General features: G+C 42.3%; 1 protein-coding gene across 1 annotated transcript in view; it reads right to left on the bottom strand.

The window, feature by feature from the left end:
• lars2 (leucyl-tRNA synthetase 2, mitochondrial) overlaps window positions 1-21,488 on the bottom strand; it is a 175,418-nt gene that overhangs the window by 101,823 nt on the left and 52,107 nt on the right. Inside the window, 5 exon segments of the mRNA XM_084335979.1 lie at window positions 13,739-13,882; window positions 18,612-18,701; window positions 19,934-19,978; window positions 19,981-19,996; window positions 20,532-20,623. Of these exon segments, the coding sequence (XP_084192105.1) occupies window positions 13,739-13,882; window positions 18,612-18,701; window positions 19,934-19,978; window positions 19,981-19,996; window positions 20,532-20,623 (387 nt within the window).

Consider the following 21,488-nt stretch of genomic DNA (forward strand, 5'->3'; position numbering starts at 1 on the left):
TGATTCTGCAAACTGAAATAACGTATACCAAGGACCACTTCTGAAGTCTCCGTAGCAACTAAGCGGAGCTATAAATAAGCTATGTCAATATGAAGTAAGGCTGCTCAAGGTTTGTTCATGCGATTGCGAATGGCGTGTTAGGAATCTTCACAGCATATTTTACACAGTGGTGGAAGAAGTACACAGTTCCTTTACTTCAGTAAAAGTAGAAATACCCAGATAAATGAGTACTCTGGTGAAAGCAAAAGTTATCCATAAAAATTCTACTTAACCGTCTGTAGTGTGGTAGTGAAAGGTTAACCTTCTGTAGTGTGGTTGTGAAAGGTTAACCTTCTGTAGTGTGGTTGTGAAAGGGGTAACCCTTTGTTGTGTGACAGTGAAATGGTTAACCTTCTGTATTGTCGCAGTGAAAGGGTTAACCCTTTGCTAGTGTGGTAGTGAAAGGGTTAAGTAAAAGTAGATAGGTATTTGAAGTAAAAGTATGCATTCTACATGACATTTGTGTATTCCAGTGCTTGGGAGCATTCAACCCACGATCCATTGACCTCTAAAGGTTGTGTTAAAGTGGTATGTGGTCCAGTTATGCTGCTCAGATTAAAGGTGATGTTAAAGTGGTATGTGGTCCAGTTATGCTGCTCTGATTAAAGGTGATGTTAAAGTGGTATGTGGTCCAGTTATGCTGCTCAGATTGCGTCCTCTTGAAGTTGACGGGCTTCAAATGTGAAAGTATATAATCTTCATACATTTTTGCCATGTTTTCTATGCTAAATCTTTTTCTTCAAAGTAACTAGTAACTGATGGGTTCAGATCAATTTAGTAAGTAGAGTAAAAAGTACAATATTTCATTTGAAATGTAGTTGAGTAAAATAATAAAGTTCCCTGAAATGAAAATACTCATGTAAAGTACAAGTAGCTTGAAATTGCACTTAAGTACAGTATTTGAGTAAAAATACTTTCCACCACTGCTTTTACATTTAAAAAGCAAACATTTTCTTATACGGTTGACGAGTAAGAAGATCCATTAGAGCAGGGGCCTTGCTCAAAAGCCCAACGGTAGTTGTTGAGGGAGGGGGGAGAGGTGATAATCCAATGGACCCATCTCAAACCTGTACCTCTTTTCTTGATCCTCCAATCACAACTGTTGCTTTCCTTGGACAAACTTTGAAAAGCTTTGTTTGTCCAAGGGAAGCAACAGTTGCGATTGGAGGATCAAGAACAGAGGGCGAAGCTTGAGATAGGTAAATTATAATACCCAGACCAGTACAGGAACCTCTGGTCGCACACATCAGCAGCATCTGTCTTTAACCACTCAGGTTTAAAGCGATGATGTGTAATTGTGGCACCTGCTGGTGGCAAGCGGTACTGCGGTGGTCAGGTGCCTACATTAACTTTCTAGTGGGTCATTAGTGATGATTGAGAGGGATTCTCTTGTATGAGTCTACCCATTCCCCCGCCTTTACTGTGTCGGGTCTGCAACGTAACAGCGTGAGAAACAAACCAGCAACAGAAGACCAAAGTAGCCTGAAGATAGCATGGTCGCGTGAAGATAGCATGGTAGCCTGAAGATAGCATGGTAGCCTGAAAATAGCATGGTAGCCTGAAGATAGCATGGTCGCGTGAAGATAGCATGGTAGCCTGAAGATAGCATGGTCGCGTGAAGATAGCATGGTAGCCTGAAGATAGCATGGTAGCCTGAAGATAGCATGGTAGCCTGAAGATAGCATGGTAGCCTGAAGATAGCATGGTAGCCTGAAGATAGCATGGTCGCCTGAAGATAGCATGGTAGCCTGAAGATAGCATGGTAGCCTGAAGATAGCATGGTAGCCTGAAGATAGCATGGTAGCCTGAAAATAGCATGGTAGCCTGAAGATAGCATGGTAGCCTGAAAATAGCATTTGTTTGATTGATTGATTTTATTAATTTAAAATTGTAATTATTATATTAATTTTTTATCCACTTTTTCCTCCTTATTTTCTATTTTTCTCCCATCCCAATTTCGTGTATCCAATTCTCCCCTCCCCTGTCTTGAACGTTGCTCGACTATGCCCCCCACTGTTCGGTTGTAGAGAGGATAGAAGCCTTGCATCCAGGGGCGGACCTAGCCCATTTGGCGCCCTAGGCGAGATTCACCACTGCGCCTGCCAGCGCGGCCTCTCATTGGCGAGGTGTAACGCATGGGAGGCTCACACTACCCTCGCCACTTCCTGTCTCTGCTGTGCAGGCGTCTCCCAACCGACCTGTAGGGTTCGCTGTCCACAACGTCCAATACCCACCCATCGACTTCCACCCGCTGACTCTGCCAAATGAGCCAGTACGACGGCCGGTCCAAGCCAAAGGCAATGCTGAGACTGGGATTCGATACCGGAGTATCTTGCATTGGTGACGAGCGCAATCTCCACTACGCCACCCAGCCGCCCATTTTTTTATTATTATTATTATTATTATTATTATTATTATTATTATTATTATTATTATTATTATTATTATTATTATTATTATTATTATTATTATTATTATTATTATTATTATTATTATATATATAATTATTTGTTCATTTTATTAACAGATTGCAGAATGGGCAACACACAATAGTTAAGGGGATGCAGACCAGAGAAAGACTTTCGTCTTGTTTACATCAGGATCCCCCATTTTCAATTCATAATGACATTTATATACAGATATACAGATATATATATCATGACATTTATGACATACAGATATACAGTACTGTTACATTTATGACATACAAGATATACAAATATACAGTACTGTTTGACAGATATCCTAAAAGAAAATATATACATTGGAGGGGGAAAAAACTCTACATTAGGAGGGGGTTATATATCGTTCTACAAGTTAGAAATGTATACATATATAGACGTTTCCTGTGCCCCGAAGAACCCATCATGTCTAGTTGGTTGTGGGCCTATGTCTGGTATCACTAGAAGGCTGACCAGGCTGCGTGAACACTTTAGGCAACCAACTTGCGCTTCCGCGTTTCTCTGATTGGCCGAGCGCCTTCCGCGTTTCTCTGATTGGCGGAGCGCGGCTCCCCCTTAAGCTCCAGGAGAGAGGAGAGAGGCTGAAAACCTGCAGTTCTTGCCCGACTGATGGGAGCCGAATCCCGGATCCGATTTTTCTGATGAATCCCCCCAAAACATGGAGGTCCCGAACGCCTATTGCTTATTAACAGCGGAGCAGTGCTGCCGTTGCTTCCGCGTTTTCCCTGATTGGCTGCGACACGCCCCGCGGCAGGCGCGGCAACTGCAGAGCGGAGCGGCAGAGCTTGCGGCATTATGTAACCGGCCTAATCCGCCATGATTTTCATTCGAAGCTCAGCTCACCTGGCAGCGCAGCGGTCCTGCGGTCCGTTGTTGACAAGTTCGAATCCCATCAAATTTCTTTTTTTAACGTGTATTCTTTCGCCGGTTAAGGTTAGGCATGGTTAAGGTTAAGGTTAGGCATTGTTTCGGAGTTGGTTAAGGTTAGAACGGTTAAGTTTAGGCGCTGTTAAGGAGCTGGTTAAGGTTAGAGTTTGTCTTAGAGAATGGCAATATTCTTTCTATGGTTAAGGTTAAGGTTAGGCATGGTTAAGGTTAAGGTTAGGCATTGTTTCGGAGTTGGTTAAGGTTAGAACGGTTAAGTTTAGGCGCTGTTAAGGAGCTGGTTAAGGTTAGAGTTTGTCTTAGAGAATGGCAATATTCTTTCTATGGTTAAGGTTAAGGTTAGGCATGGTTAAGGTTAAGGTTAAGGTTAGGCATTGTTTCGGAGTTGGTTAAGGTTAGAACGGTTAAGTTTAGGCGCTGTTAAGGAGCTGGTTAAGGTTAGCGTTTGTCTTAGAGAATGGCAATAGACAGCCTATTTCCGCATTGCCGCTCTCTCGCGCTGCCGCGGTCACATGGTCAAATTGTCACATTCTTGCACTCCTCCGCTGTTAAAAAGCAACACGCGTCCTGAACGCATGGAAGTATTGATTGCGCCGTAACGAATCATTAAAAAAATATACCGTTAACTGGAATATGTTGTGCCTTTACACATATGTTGGATTATGTAATTGGTTTGTCATGACAAACTAATAAAAAATCGCGATTTACCCGGTGGCTACAACAACACACAGTGACTGACTACATGCGTGTTGTTGTAGCCACCGGGTAAATCGCGAATTTTTTTATTAGTTTGTCATGACAAACCAATTACATAATCCAACATATGTGTAAAGGCACAACATATGGTTGCCTAAAGTGTTCACGCGACCAGGCTGGTCACACCAGACCATTTGAGGTTAAAGCAGTTTAAGTCAGTGGTGTATTGAAGCACCGGTGGTCGCAATTTGTTCTGTACATGCTCCAGAACTTCATTATTTAATAGAACATTTTCACTTTAAGTTTAAATTTTTTTCCCTCTTCTTGGAATTCTCTTTGGGAATTCTGGAACGCCATAGCTTTCAATGACCAGCAGCCACTGTTGTGTCATCATTATAATGTCAAGTTCTCTAAATTCTACCTCACATGTGGAGATTGTACATCCTTTTGTATTAACGCTTTTGACACTTACTGCTGTGTCTCATAGAATCTGTAGTCAATAACATGTTTATAGAACACTTGTGTTCTCGTGTGACTTATACGTTTAGGTTAACGTTTCATAGTGTAACTAACGACACAAAGTTAATCATTTGGATGTCAGCATCGTGTAACAGGCAGGCAGCTGCGTGTGTGTGTGTGAGGAAGAGCAATGTGGCATGAAATTGAAAATCTTTATTGTTGCCATATGAGTATTCATCATGCTGTGCATCAAAACACAACACAGATTCACCTGGGTAATAATACACTGTCGTCTGTGCGTGATCACACAGAGACCTGGGAGAGATAAAAAAGCGGCTGTTCATCTGGAGCTGATGAAAATGGAATAAATGTTATTGGTAGTTAATGTTGTGTAACATACCTGTATGCATTTACGTATATATGCAAAGAAAATCACACTGAAAACATTCAGCATCGCACGCACGCACGCACGCACACACACACACACACACACACACACACACACACACACACACACACACACACACACACACACACACACACACACACACACACACACACACACACACACACACACACACACACACACACACACACACACACACACACACACACACACACACACACACACACACACACACACACACACAGAGACAGACAGAAACAAAGACCAAATACTTATATTATATAGACACAGACCGACTCCAATTAGAGTATCTCTGTGTGGTGCATGGATTTATGACACCCTCTCTCTCTCTCTCTGCCATCTCTATCTCTCTTTCTCTCTGTGTCTCTCTCCATCTCCCCCCTCCCTCTCTCTCCCTCTATCTTTCTCTCTCCCCTTCCCTCTCTCTCTCTGTGTCTCTCTCCCTCCCTCTCTCTCTCCCCCTCCATCCCTCTCTCTCTCCTCCTCCCTCCCGCCCTCTCTCTCCTTCCCTCTCTCTCTCTTCCCCTCTTCCCTCCATTCTACCTCTCTTCTCCTTAGAGCAAATTAGTATCAAAGGGACACATTGTCACAAAAGGCAGCTTCCTCCTCCTCCTCTTACACCTCTGATGTGGAAAGGCACGGCTGACAGTGACACTGGGACTGAATGGAGGGTAGTGATGAACAATATATCTGATTCATATTGAGGTCACAATATGAAAGAAAATACAATATCCCTATCACAAATCAATATTGAAATACACCTGGCTAATAACTGAGAGGAGGTGAGATGAAGGGGAGTCTTGAAAGACAAGCTTTCACTCACACACACACGGAAAATACCGGTTCCATATCATTTCCAATCACTGGGAAATTCAGTAGGAGACAAGGTAATGTCATAGAGTTACACAAATATGAAAGGTAAAAGGTATCCAACTATAATGGAAGGAATCTCTGATGAAAGGTAAAAGGTATCCAACTATAAATGAAGGAATATCTGATGAAAGGTAAAAGGTATCCAACTATAAATGAAGGAATATCTGATGAAAGGTAAAAGGTATCCAACTATAAATGAAGGAATATCTGATGAAAGGTAAAAGGTATCTAACTATAAAGGAAGGAATCTCTGTATGTCTGTGTGGGTGCATGGGTTTCCTTTGCATATCTTGTGGACTGTTCATCCAATCTATGTCATGCTCAGTGGGTGTCTTGCTGAGGACCCAAGGGAGTGCAGTGTCGAATTCTGTACCATTTGGCCAGATGGTGGTGCTAGAACAACTAACTTTATGTTTTGGCATGTAACTTAAAGGTAGTAGGTAAGTAGGTTCAGCCACTAGATGTCACTAAAAACAATGTGGCGTTTATAGGAAATAGTGAAACTAGGCATTGCAGATCAAACATGACTCAAGATCTAGCAATATCATATTGTTGTAGGGTGTAAGTGTTGGTTATAAAAATGAACATGCTAAAAAAAAAAAAAAAAAAAGCGATATAAGTTATATCAAACTTACCACTAAAGATTTTTTCAGAAACATATTTTAGGTTGAACTTTAGGTAGAAAAAGCTAAAGTTGACAAGTGATCAAGCCACAATTTTCTTTTTGAAAACGGGAGCAGAAAACCACTGTGTTTGTCCAATCATGTGCGCTCCACGTGGGGAAATGGCAAGTAGGGAGGAGATGCATCACACAATAACGTACACTCACTGCCCAAAGGTTGACACCCAGAATCGTCCTATGCTCAGAACGATAATAACAGGGCGCCAGGGTGGTGCACCACGTAACGCACTGTAGTGCAACGCGGCCGTCCCGGGCTCCTGTCTTCCCCCATATCTCTCCTCCCATCCTTCCTCTCTGCCGGACATAATAATAATAATAAAAACAAAAAGATAATAACACACATGCAGAGGGAGGGGTCTCTGCAGATAAAGACACAACCACACACTTCTAGTGGGTCATAAGTGATGATTGAGAGGGATTGTTTTGTATGAGTCTATACATTATAATTTTTTTTGCATAATTCTACACATTATACCTTTAAGTAAAAAGGTTGTTCTGCCTAGGGGGATGGGAACAGGGAACGCCCACGTTTTGAACGGGCACTGTACTCGTTTACATCAAATACTGGTAACAGAGGGGCGCCCCAGTGGCGAACCACATAATGTGCTGAGTCGCGACCCGTCGTTATTTGTTGAATGTCTTCCCCCCACTCTGTCTCCTGTTTCACCTCTCTCTCTCTCTCTCTCTCTCTCTCTCTACTGGACTGCCCAGTAGAATAAAGCGATAAACGCAAAAAAAAAAAATCTTAAAAAATAAATACTGGTAACAGAGTTATAAACGACATAAACTGAGGACTAGAATAGAATAGAAATACTTTAATCATCCCGAGGGAAATTTGGCACTACAAATCGCTCACAGTAAACATTTATGTAGACAAAACAAAGTCACGAATAAGAATAACAAAAAAAATTGCCTAAGAATAAAGAATAAAATAAGCCTAAGAATAAAATAATAAAATACGGTCCGGGATTCACATTTCCTATGTTATGTATATACAGTACATTATACTAGACCTTAACTCATTCAGCGCCACCGCTTAATCCACGAGATGGCGCTAGTGCGCCACCGCTCTAAGTCAATGGGGGGACTGCGAGATTTGTGAGTCCTTAAAATATATCTTAAAGTATAGCTATGGGTCTAATACACCCGTTGATTATCAGTTAATTGCATCCAGTCAACATGTACAAAACGGATTGTTTTTTCATCTGTACATTTCCGTTATATAGCCTTTTGAATATGAGTATAACTTTGGGTGCCTCTGAGTAATTCCAGAGAAAGACGGATAATAGTGTTTTAGTGGAATACACTAAACACATTGTAATTTTTCCTCCTTCCTCGTGCATACATGAAAACTGCACACAGCCACGCACAGCCGTAATCGCGGTAGAAAGACATATCAGATCAACGATCAAATTTATATATAGTGTTCTTACCTTGTATCTGATGTAATGTAAAAGAAATAATCCAATTAACTCATCGCCTATAGAACTGGTCACTCTACTTCTACTGCTTTGATACAGATGACTGATGACTGGCTTAAAACTATAGATAACTCTATGTTGGTGGGAGCTGTGCTGTTAGATTTTAGTGCTGCATTTGATGTGCTAGACCATTCTCTACTGGTTGAGAAACTTAAATGTTATGGTTTTAACTCTTCTGCTTTAAAGTGGATACTAAGTTATTTGTCCTCTAGATCACAGAAGGTGTATCTAAATGGCAGCCTGTCCAGTAGCAGAGGTCTAGAGTGTGGCGTTCCGCAAGGAAGTTGCCTAGGACCTTTGCTCTTCTCTGTATTTACTAATGACCTATTTTGGGCTACCAAATGTGCTACAACAGTTCTTTATGCAGATGATTCAACATTGTATTACGCTGCACCATCATGCAATGTACTTAATGAAGTTTTGAGCAGAGAACTTAAAGTTGTGCATGACTGGGTAGTATGTAATAGACTTGTCCTTAATATCTCCAAGACTAAATGTATTGTGCTGGGAACAAGGCACATGTTATCTACAAATCCAAAGCTTCATTTAAACTTGTTTAATTCGGCAGTTCAACAAGTTGAAAGTACTAAACTCCTTGGAGTGATGCTGGATTGCACTCTGTCTTGGTCTCAGCATATTAATTATATTGTTTAAAAAATGGGAAGAGCAATTGGTATTTCCAGGAAATGTGCTTCTTTTGTTGCCCGTCCCCTTTTATGTCAGATAGTGCAAAGTTTAGTTTTATGTCATCTTGACTATTGCTCTGCGATGTGGTCATCTGCTGCCAGGGGTGGCCTCAGGTTGTCCAGAACAGGGCAGCACGGTTGGTACTGGGCTGCTCACTAAGGTCTAATGTGAGCCGTATGCATGCCCGCCTCTCTTGGCTTAACGTTGAAAATAGATTGTCTTTTAATTAGAGGTGGGCATAGATTAATTTTTTTAATCTAGATTAATCTATCTGCAATCCTGGATTTAATCTAGATTAATCTAGATTAAAATGGCTAAAAAAAAAATTAAAAAAACCTGCCGAAGGCATTCAAAATATGTGTGTTCTACCCAAATAATGACCAGAAGTAAGTCCTTACTTTTTCTTTCCTCCTTATGTTTCTCAGGCCAGGTGGCCCATTACACCATGAGCCCATCTCCCGTTTCCAAAATGCATTACAGACTGTTTGAAAAAGCTGTTTTGCTATGATAATTGGTAATGAAATATCAAAATAATGTTCAATAAGATGTACTTGTGTTTAATAAGTTTTTTATTCAGAAGTTAACACAAATAAATAATATTACCAGTACAGTACAGTATCTAGCACTCTCAGGAGCAAAACAGAAAGAATCATTTCAAACTTGAACTATGTGACATGGCTTGAATCAACTGCTCCAGTGGAGTTGCTCAGTGGCCAATGGTGTCAACTGTGGTTGTACTGGGCAGCTCCCAGGTGTGAATGGAACTGTGTGAATGTGAAGCAGGGCGTTCCTGAAAAAGAGCATCTGTGCTCAGCGAACCTACCCTGGGTAAATAAAGGTAAAAAAAAAAAATGTAAAAAAACATTTTTTTTTTTTTTTTTTTTTTTTAGATTAATGCGTTAATTATATTATCGCGCGATACTAGTATAGCGTTAACGCAGCACGTTAACGCCGTTAACGGCCCAGCTCTACTTTTAATATACTTGTGCTGTTCAAGTTGGTCATGAGCAGTAAAACTCCTGTTTTTATACATAATCAGATTGTTTTTAGTAATACTGTGCACGAGCATTACACTAGAGGTTCCAGTAATGGGCAGCTTGAATTGCCAGGTCCTAAAACCAACGCTTTAAGGAGATCTTTTATTTTTAGAGCATTAACTCTTTGGAATAACCTGCCTCAAAACCTCTGCTGCATTTACAGTAGATTCACTTTTAAAAATAATCTTAAACTGTTTTTAAATTGTTTTTAACACTGTAAAGTAATTTTTTGTTTTTGTTTTACACTAATGTAATTTTAGCTATCTTAATTGTTACAGTAGTTTCATTATGCATTGTGTGTACTGACTTTTAATAATTTTGTTTTTGCAATAATAATTGTTTTTGTATGTTTTTTTGTGTGTGGACCACAGGAAGACTAGCTGGTTGCTATGGCACCAGCTAATGGGGATCCCTAATAAAATAAAATCAAATAAAATCAAATAAAATTTGAAGTACTGGGCGCGGAGGTCCATGCCACGTTCAACAGCATTGCATATTGAGGGGGGGGGGGCTCGCAGATGCATCGGTGTATCTGCCTACCTCGCGTGAGTTTTTAAGCCACGCCCGCACGGCTCGGATTGTCCCAGAAAATAAACGAGACCATTCCCAATGGGGTGCAATACCAACTGGAAAACATAGGCAGCGGTATTTGCCCTCAAGCGATGGCGAGTTAACCCGACTATCATCGTGCCTGGCGCTGAATGAGTTAAAAGGTAGGATCTGTAATGCCGTCAAACAGCTACCTCTAGGCAAAAGAGCCCCGCTCGGTAGTGTCGTGGATGCAGGAGGAAATCATTTGCTGGTCCATAGTTGGTTGTTACAAATGTATTAGGTCAAATAGGAGATTTGGCTTGAGAAGACCCAACGAGCCCCTGGCCGAGGGGGTCCCATAATGAGCTCCCAGATCCATAGTATACGTTGATATTTTATACATGAGAGGAAGGGGTGGGACCAGGTGACCAGATATATCGGAAGGTGGGGGGGGGGGGGGTGTTAGGGAAGGTGAGGGCTTTAGGTGAGACTGATTGATCAGGGGACAAAGGCATTGATCAAGGGAGACGGGTAGACAGGAGAACAATAGGCTGACTATAGTAGGTGTGGGGGGGGCATAACATTTCTACTACAGTTTACTTTTTTGTTTAGGTCCGACATGTGGGTTGGAGTTTAGTAACTGTGAATTCCTCCAGACCGCTCTTGGCAGAGCCTGAGGTGTGGCCAGCAGTAGTAACCCTTCCACTGTACCCAAGAGAGAGATAATAACATTCCTGTCAGAATGTGCTGACCAGTGATGACGTCACATACATTTTATAGTAAAAAATAATAGCTGTAACCTCTCCGATTGGTTCTCCTGTGTTTGTCCCGCCTCCTGAGACCCCACCCCCTTTTTTGTATTTCCCCTGTGTAAGCAGTTATGTCATGAAAAGGGGAAGTGGCCCTTTTTTGAGAAAGTAGATTTTTAAGACGTCTGCAGATGTCGGAAGTGTTTATGTCAGCATGACTATTTTGGAAGTGGGGGGGGGGGGGGGGAGTTGGTGGGCAAGTAGATTTTTAAGACATGTGCATTATCAGAAGTGGTTGTCAGCTTGTTTGAGTAGGGCCTGTCAAAAAATGTCAAGATTGTCAAAAATAAAATGGCTTCTATCGATGTGGCCCTTATAAGGGGTTTATTAGAGTTGCGTATGGGGGGTGCGTCTAAAAGGCCTTCAGATGGCCGTGAATATGCAAAGTGGCGGATCAAGCTCAAACATGTTCAGACCACTTCCCCTTTTCATGACATAACTGCTTACACAGAGGAAAAACAAAAAAGGGGGCGGGGTCTCATGAGGCGGGACAAACACAGGAGAACCAATCAGAGAGTTTACAGCTATTCTTTTTTACTATTAAATGTATGTGACGTCATCACTCGCACTTTCTGACAGGATGCAAGTTATTATCTCTCTCCCAATCCAACCCAAACAAACCTAACAAAATATTTACACAAAGCACAATATCAAGAGGGGCTCTTTTGCCTAGAGGCCGCTGGTTGACAACATTAAGGACGTTTGATACCTTTAAAAATGATACTGTAGGTAACACTTTAGTTTGATAATCGACTGTGGACTCTCTACATCTTACTGTATCAATAGTGTGTCAGTAACTTGATGACATGGGGCCATCACTTATTAGCCAAGCTGCAACTCCTTACCGCAAACCTTAACCATCCCCTGCCTACAAATGTCAAATAAATTGGTGAAAGTCTGTTGAAACTACCCTTTTGACGTCTAGATCCTACTCACGGTCAACTCATACACCACTGAGTGTCAGTCTGATGCAGATAGGACTATTTAACTATGTTGCAAGTTATGCTGCTGTCAAAATACCTGCTAGTATTACTGAAATATGTGAACGAGTGCAATATTACACGTGTATCCTCTATGTATTGCATGACTGGTGTAAATCTCAACAAGGGTAATTTCTTCTGGAGGTGAGGCCGTTGACCTCAGTGCTGGTGAGGTGGGTGTTTCTCATCAAGCGAGCAAGGCTGCCTTTATTGCCCAGTATCCCCCAGTATTAAACTAGTCCCTGTCTCAGTCAGACACAGACACACACACAGACACAGACACACACACACACACGTGCCGGTTTTCTTGCATTGTGGGTGCATTCCAGGCTTATATTCATTCCCTAACTCCTTACCCTAACCTTAACCATAACATCTACATGCCTATCCCTAACAGTAATCTAACCCTAACCCCTTAAAATAATGATTTCATCATGTGAGGTCCAGCCAATGTCCCGACAATAACAAAGAAAATCCAGTTTTTTTAGGGCGGCTGGGTGGCGTAGTGGAGATTGTGCTCGTCTCCAATGCAAGAGACTCTGGTATCGAATCCCAGTCTCAGCATTAGGGATGGGAATCGAGAATCGGAATCGATTGGGAACCGGTACCTAATTGTCAGATTCCTGGAATCGCATGCCTCCGTGACTATCGATTCCTCTTATCGATGCCATGTTTTTCCGACAGTTGCGCATTTAAAAACAATAACGTAGGAAAACCTAAAGGGCTCGATATTGCGACCGTTTTGTGTGTGCAGTGAAAACTGAAAGTGCTTTGCATCCTAGTCATTCATTTACATGGTAAAGTAACATTAGCCGCTAGCTAGCTAAATAGCCATGCTCATTGCAAAGAGAGAGAGAGAGAGAGAGAGAGAACACTGAGCTGGCCTTTATTTATACAGGTAGGTTATTGCTAACAAATTCTCCTTTGCAATAACGACCTGTTGAATGCAACTACAGTTCAATAGATTAAATTTGTTCTCAAATACATTATTTTATTTAAGTGTATAGTTAATTTATTTTTTACAGTTTTTGTATTTTTCTGACATGGGGGCTCAACAATAAATGATAAATGACTATCAGAAATGTCAAGTTGCATGTTGTTATTCTAACCAGTTTAGTTCTGTAGCATTTCCAATTCATTTATTTAAATTATATGTATCGATAATGGAATCGTATCGATAAAATCTTATCAATTCCCATCCCTACTCAGCATTGCCTTCGGCTTGGGCCGGCCGTCGTACTGGCTCATTTGGCAGAGTCAGCGGGTGGAAGTCGATGGGTGGGGATTGGACGTTGTGGACAGCGACCCCTACAGGTCGGTTGGGAGACAGGAAGTGGCGAGGGTAGTGTGAGCCTCCCATGCGTTACACCTCGCCAATGAGAGTCCGCGCTGGCAGGCGAAAAGATGTGACAGGCTGCCTCCTCGTATGCCGGAGGGAACACGTGATGCAAGGCTTCTATCCTCTCTACAACCGACCAGTGGGGGGCATAGTCGAGCAACGTTCAAGACAGGGGAAGAGAGAATTATATACACGAAATTGGGATGGGAGAAAAATAGAAAATAAGGAGAAAAAGTCTATAAAAAATATATAAATCCAGTTTTTATCACTTGTGGGGACAGAATGTCCCCACAGTGCTAGGAAAACAAGGACCCACACACCCACATACACACACCAGTCAAAGAGTGGTACCTTGGCATAGCTGGTGGTCTTTATGAACCACTGTTTGAGAAGCCTCTGCTCCACCAGAGCGCCTGACCTCCAGGAGCGCCCGCTCTCATCCACCTGTTCATCAGCCAGCACGGTCTGGTCCACAGGGTCCCAGTTCACCACCGCCTGGAACACACACACACACACACACACACACACACACACACACGCACACGCACACACAGTGTCGTCATGAATAAAGCATCGAGCGTTCAAGTGTGTAATTTTGACTTTTGCCTGAGACACTGATTCAATTGGCGTCAAGGTCCTCCCCATTAAACCACGTACAAAAGACACGCACTCTCTTTTATATTCTCCCTCAAAGAAATCGAACCACCTCAGACCGCAGACATTTCAACCCCTCGACATTTGGAACATTTCTAAGCCCCGCGGAGGCATTACACAGCCTGCCGCGCGTCATCCCTACTAGAGGTGCTGAATGCGAAAGAAAGAAAGATGACGCATCCCAAGCATAGAGATGCAGAGTGGGCACTTATCCTGTATCTTAGGGCTGGGCGATATGGCCAAAAATGATATCACGATAACGATATGATAATGTTATCATAACACTCGATATCGATAATTATCGATATTGTTATAAGTATTAGAATATATATATATATATATATATATATATATATATATATATATATATATATATATATATATATATATATATATATATATATATATATATATATATATTCTAATACTTATAACAATATCGATATATATATATTTTTTTTTTTATAAATGTTTTTATTTTCCATTTTTCAACATAGAATAAGACATCACAATACAATAACATTAACAATTATAATAATAGTAACAATAACAACAACAACGACAACAATAATAACAGCACAAGACAGGCAAACAAGAAAGTAAAATAATAAAACTTAAATAAAAAAATAAATAATAAATGTGGCTCTTATGTGTGTGCATTATCTATGTGTGCTATATATATGTGTGTTCTACCTACCCATGTGTGTGTGTGCCTTACCTATGTGCGTGTTTTATGTGTGAATGTTGGATATGCCTGTGTAATTTACGCTTGCATGTTGCATGTGTGTGAGTGACGTGTGTTCTATGTGTGTGCATGCGTATATGTGTGGTGTGTGCATGTGTACGTGTATATGTAAGCACCTTCGCACCAGTTAGGGTTCCCTTGGCAACACTGCCAGCACAATCAGACAAAACAAGGCAGCATTTGGTCTATTGGGAGGTCATGGGTAATGGGGAAATCCGGCGAGTACAGTGGTGGACAGCGCAGGTCCAATATGTGACAGATAAGGGTCCCATATTTCATAAAAAGTGTCCAACTTGGAATGCAGCATGCACGTGATATATTCACAGGGAATGCATTCCATTATATATATATTTTTTAAATCTTTATTTTTATTTTTTTTAAACAACAGATGTATGTTTATTTTGCAGCAATTCTTTGTTGTTGCCGCCATCTCAAGCTGCAGCTGGTTTGAAAGCGAAAGTAAACAGGCTTCTCTGCTGGCTGTGGCTCCAGGGGAGTTGAATAGTTCTGGCTCTGCTAGTTTCTTTTCTATCTTTTGGCGCTTTTTTGGTGGACAAACCACCGCACATGTGCACTGTGACTCGTGACTGGAGACTAGCTCTGCTAGCACACATAGCCTACTGTGTACAGACGGTTTCAAACTGTATTTTAAATTAGAAAGCAAACAAAATAAATGGACAAGAGAAAAATAAATCTCAATTTGGTCAGTATTGTCATTTGGACAAGCAAAGCCATTACTTTAAGTTGCAGGCAAGAAAGACAAGTCTGTCCACTGTCTCTGGTTTTAAAACTGCCCTGTTGCAGGTCACAAAAAAGTATTATTATTAAATTATTTTTATTATTAAAATATATCGCGATAATTATCGTTATCGTTTTATCGCCCCAGCCCTACTGTATCTTATGCCTCACTACGCATCTATGGTCTTCTTCTGCGACGTGTGTATAGGGCCGTGACTGTATACCGCCACCTAGCAGCTCGTGAAATAAATCGCGAGGTTGCCAATCCCCATCACTCTTTCCCGCTAAGTGGCAGTAATGTGTAAAGTTCAGTGTTCCAACCATAGATATATAATACTAGATGGCTTACCCACGCTGCTGGCCAACGGAGACCGACGTTGCCACATGGCGGCCATCTTGCGAGGGTGGAGCACGCCCACTCATAACGAAGGTTATCCTATAACCCTAGTTACATGAGTCTTTGTGAGCGTTCTGCTCTATGGGAATATACCTAGGTATACCACGTTACTTGAAAGAGTCCGCTACATGCACTTGCACTTGCCCGGCCACGCCCATGTCCGCCTACATGTATATATGCGAGGGGTGTGACCGTACATCCGCCTTCCCGAGTCTTGACCTTCATTAGGAAGACAGTCAGGGGTCCTCAGTGAGTTGCGAGCAGAACGTTCACAAAGACTCAAATAACTAGGGTTATAGGATAACCTTCGTTACATTTCGTCTTTGTTTACGTTCTGCTCTATGGGACACAGGACCAGGGCAGGACGTGCAGAGCCTGACAAATGCACCCGCTGAGGTCCCCTACACAAGGGGGCCCCTGCGGCGCATGGAGGAGGTCGCGACGGTGAACCGCTGGTGGGGCCCAGAAAAGCGTTTCCCAGACCCCGGTGGTGATGCCATTTTGACAAAAAATAGCAACATAAAAACGAATCGAATACTCTAAACAACACTTGCTGACGTGTGCCTGTAGCAAAAAACACTTCCTGAAGTGAAAGAAACGGGAACGCGGATGTACGGTCACACATAGAGATGTTCCGATACCATTTTTTCCTTCCCGATCCGATTCCGATACCTAAGCTTTGGGTATCGGCCGATACAGAGTACTGATCCGATACCAGTGCATACATTTTAAAAAGAAAGAACATTTATATATATAAATTATAATTATTATAATTTGTTTTACAACTACAGATACTGTTTTATATATACTGTTTTTTAGTATTAACTAGAAAGTAATGGTATTTACGGTATTCAACAACGGGTGATTGTCTAGATTAGTATCATTAATTGACAACTATGCTCAATGAGTTCACCCACGGAACTGTTGTTGGTGTTGGGACATTGGTTCCGCACGGACGTTATACGTTGTTGCACTTGCTATCCAGTCGGCTCTGGTTCAGTTAGCTAGCGTGTATGTTGTGATTTTCGATGCACAATAAATATTCAACATTCTCTTTTGAGACTCCGCCTCAGACTCTTATCCTTTGGCACTAAAAGCTAAACATTGTCACCGATATGGCTGTCTCCGCAACATGTCATTAATTGCGTGCATGTGTGCGAGAGGTGACGACACTTAGGTTAGCCAGTTAACGTGAGCTAGATGGAAAGACAATGTAACGTTACTGGTGAAAAAGTGATTTACCTTGGAATACTCCTGTGCCAACTTGCTGTACTTTGCTTGCAGGTCTGCAGCCATTATTGCTGGATTATGAATAGCCCCAACTTTAGCCAAGGTAACGTTAAAGCTAAAACTAGCTTTTCAGCTAGCTCTTCAGCTAATGCTAATAACACCAGCAAGCGAACACATCAGAGCTCCCCGTCACACTGCTCTGTCGGGACAATGGCATTTAAGAAAGTATCTGCTGTTAAAATGACAAACAGCATTGACACTTTAATTCACGGTCGATTAAAAACATGTTTGTTTTATAATGCTCACTCTCAGCAGGAGGATACCGCACGTGTTGTTGATAAATTACGTCATATGGGATCGGAGCATAGATTTTACGCGTACTCGCCAATACCGATACCAGCATTTTAGGCTGTATCGGAGGCATTTCCGATACTGGTATCGGTATCGGAACAACTCTAGTCACACCGCTCGCATATATACATGTAGGCGGACAAGGGCGTGGCCGGACAAGTGCAAGTGCATGTAGCAGAATCTTTCAAGTAACGTGGTATACCTAGGTATATTCCCATAGAGCAGAACGTAAACAAAGACGAAATGTAACATGCATGTCTATGGTGCATGGCTTAGAGTAGACGACAGAGTACAGTAACTTGCAATGGGCCTGGTCTACAAGATACACTACACGACCAAGGTACCCATGTACATGTCAAAATACTTCCCAAAGGTCAGTGAATACCACGATCACAACACCAGAGGGAGCTCCACAAATCATGTTAAACCCAGATTCGGCTCAAACAAGGGACTAAACACGTTTCGCAATTATGCCACATCAATGTGGAACGCCCTACCCAAAGCTGTAAAGGAATGTGAATCACTACCCACTTTCAAAAACACTCTCAAAGAACACCTACGGGAGACTGCAATTCGAAACTGGCCCCCACAAATGTCTGTCCTAACCCAGTTGTACAGTAAATGACCAAGTATGGCTTTGTCAGTATTCCAATGTACAGTGTACAGTGTCCCCCACCCACCCCATTTTGCTCTCTCCTCCATGATATTTCAGCGTTTCTACAGGTTTCAACAAGTTCAATTTAAGACTTTTTTAAAGACCTTTTTAATACCACCTAGACAGAGCAAAATTGTTATACCAATGTCACCCACACATAGAGACACTGAACGGGCAGCTGCACTTTAATCTAAATCCTTGCACGTTCCATACAGCTCCCGGTAACCCAGCAAAGAAAACTACTTTAATACAAAAACATTTCATATATTTTATATTATTTCATCTCCCGACAGCCCCCCCCCCCCCCCCGAATATGTAATACCTGTGCAAATGAAATTTATTTGAATACTTTAATAAAATTATTTTAAGACTTTTTAGATAAGATACCCTGTATTTAGTCGGAGAGCGCAGTTCAGATTGCGTATGTGAGACCCCCCCCCCTTCGTCTCTCTACCTCTTTCTGATACGCCAGTCCGGCCTTGAACAGCTTGACAAATAGGTACTGAGTCCACCTGTAGTAGTCTGGGAGACAGGTGGTCACCTCCTAGAACACAACACATCCAGTTAGGTCAGGTAATACACAAGCATGCGAGTTCACACATAAACAGACACACACACACACACACACACACACACACACATACACACACACACACACACACACACACACACACACACACACACACACACACACACACACACACACACACACACTATTTTACATACGCATACATGTCTAGACACTCTCTGATTCCATCACTCACTGGCAGGGGAGGAAACTAACTTTTTGGCTTACCAGCCAACTGGCGAGTATCTGATTTTTTTTACCAGCCAAACAGATTTTTTACCAGACAAAAGAAATCGCTAATTGTGATAATTACTTCTTTGTATGTCAAGCCGTGTCAATGTTGTGTATGCATCTGGGTAGGCACACTGTGCCTTTAAGACAGCACGGTGGTCTTACGACAGTGCTGTGAAGTACCGTCAAGTGTTGTGGTAACGTCAGTTGGGTTGGTGTGCTGTTGTGCACAGTGCACTGGTTGAGCTAGCCCCTTTCGTGACTGCCATGTGCAAGCCAGGGGCTTTTGAGCATGAAATAAAATGTCTAACCTTACGTCGTAGTCCGGTGCTTTTTTGGAAACATTAGTCATAACAGATACACCTAGCTGGCTGCTTTGAGCACACGGGGCTAACGTTAGCTAGCAAGCAGCTATAGCTAAAACGCTAACTAGAAGCTAACCACTGTATACAGTTCCAGTAGACTAACATTACACCTCTGTGATTTAAATGTGTCCTTAGTAACTTATACTCGAGGGTTGTACTAGGGTTGGATGCAGTTCCCCGTTGGTCAGTCTGTCTGTTTTCCATCTTCTGCTGTGTTTAACATTATCTGTTTGCGAGTGCTCCTGATGGCTAGCCTAGTACCGCGGGACTTTTATTATTATATGTCCGCGGGTTGGCCAGTACTGCGCAAACGTTTATTAAACATTATATGTCCGCGGGTGGTCTTGTGCAGTGCTCTCGTGGCACTGTCAACTAAAGCGAACACTCAGAAGACGCGCACCGTTTGCCAGTGCAGTGATTGCAGAATGTTTTATTTTTTTGTATACTCGCCAGCAGGGGAGGAAACTAACTTTTTGGCTTACCAGCCAACTGGCGGGTATCTGATTTTTTTTACCAGCCAAACGTAAAAAATACTAGCATTTGGCCAGTAAAGTGGCCTAATTTCCTCCCCTGCTCACTGGTATGAGCTGCTAAGCTGCTCTCCATACTCACACGGTCCCAATTAAAGCAGAGCCCCAAGTGATCTAGTTGCTCTCTCACATAGACTGGATGTTACTGAGAAGACGGACACATGGGGAAAGACAAAGAGAGAGACATTAGGACATAGCAGATATTACTGAGCAGAGAGCATATAAGAGGGGGGGGGGGGCTTATGAAAGAGAGGTGTGTGTATACGGGTGGGTGGGTCTGAGAGAGAGACAGGTGTGTGTATGTATGTGGGTGGGAGAGAGAGAGAGAGAGAGAGAGAGAGAGAATATAAGAGGGGGGGGGCTTATGAAAGAGAGGTGTGTGTATACGGGTGGGTGGGTCTGAGAGAGAGACAGGTGTGTGTATGTATGTGGGTGGGTGAGAGAAAGAGAGAGAGAGAGGTGTGGGTATGTGCGTGGGTGGGTGAGAGAGATAAAGCAAGGTTTGTGTATAGGTGGGTGAATGAGAGAGAAAGAGAGAGAAAAAGAGGGAGAGAGAAAGAGAGAAAGAGAGAGAGAGAGAGAGAGAGAGAGAGAGAGAGAGAGAGAGAGAGAGAGAGAGAGAGAGAGAGAGAGAGAGAAAGTGAGGTGTGTGAGGTGTGTGTATCGGAGAACTCTGGTACCACTTAGTCCACTCCTCAGGGTCCAGGCCTCTCTCGATGGCTGCGTTCTCCGCCGGGAGTCCGAAGGCATCCCAGCCCATCGGGTTCAGCACCTGCGGGGGACAAGCGCAAGCTCTCCGTTAGGTTGGGAATCACTAGCGAGAGAGCCAACGCCGGTTGGTCGCTCAGCCACTTGCTCGCTTGATTGGTTGGTTGGTTGGTTACTCGCTTGATTGATTGGTTGGTTGGTTGCTCACTTGATTGGTTGGTTGCTCATTTGGTTTAGCTGGATATCTAGAAAGGTGGCCGAATTGACATGAAATTAGCTGTATTCATGATCCCAAGAGGAAGAGACCTATTGATTTTGTTGACCGGTTGACCCCATGACCTTTTCTCTAGTTTTTAATTTTATTTAGCCGTTATTTAACCAGGTTTGTCCCAATTGAGATCCAGGATCTCTTTTACAAGGGAGACCTGGCCAAGAATAGCAGCAATACAAAGTTTCAAAATAAACACATAGACATTACAGATAAAAGTAACGTTGATCAGACAAAAATGATCAGATAAAACATTTCCACACAGAAAACCTGGTTACAATAGGCTTCACTATAGAACCACTGCTTTAGTGCAATCTGTAAATGATCAAGTGAGTGTGTACCTCTTGACCTGTAAGACGTACAGTCACAAAACTTTGTGGGAACATCCATAACCCCTAGATGAAGGAACCTGTTCATTTTGGTGACCCCGTGAACATTCTTCTAGCGCCACCATCAGGCCAATCTTTCAAATTTCAAATAAACGTATCTTCTGACCTGTAAGACATACAGCCACAAGATTTTATGAACATTAATGACCCCAGGGGCAATAAGGCTTTATGAGGAGACAGAGACCCAAGAATGCTAGTGATGCTATATAAAATGAAGTTATTATTTTATTATTATTAACTCTCGTCAGTCTGTTCAATACCTTAAATTAGAG

The sequence above is a fragment of the Notolepis coatsorum genome, assembly GCF_963971535.1.
Source record: "Notolepis coatsorum genome assembly, chromosome: 19".
NCBI lineage: Eukaryota > Metazoa > Chordata > Actinopteri > Aulopiformes > Paralepididae > Notolepis > Notolepis coatsorum.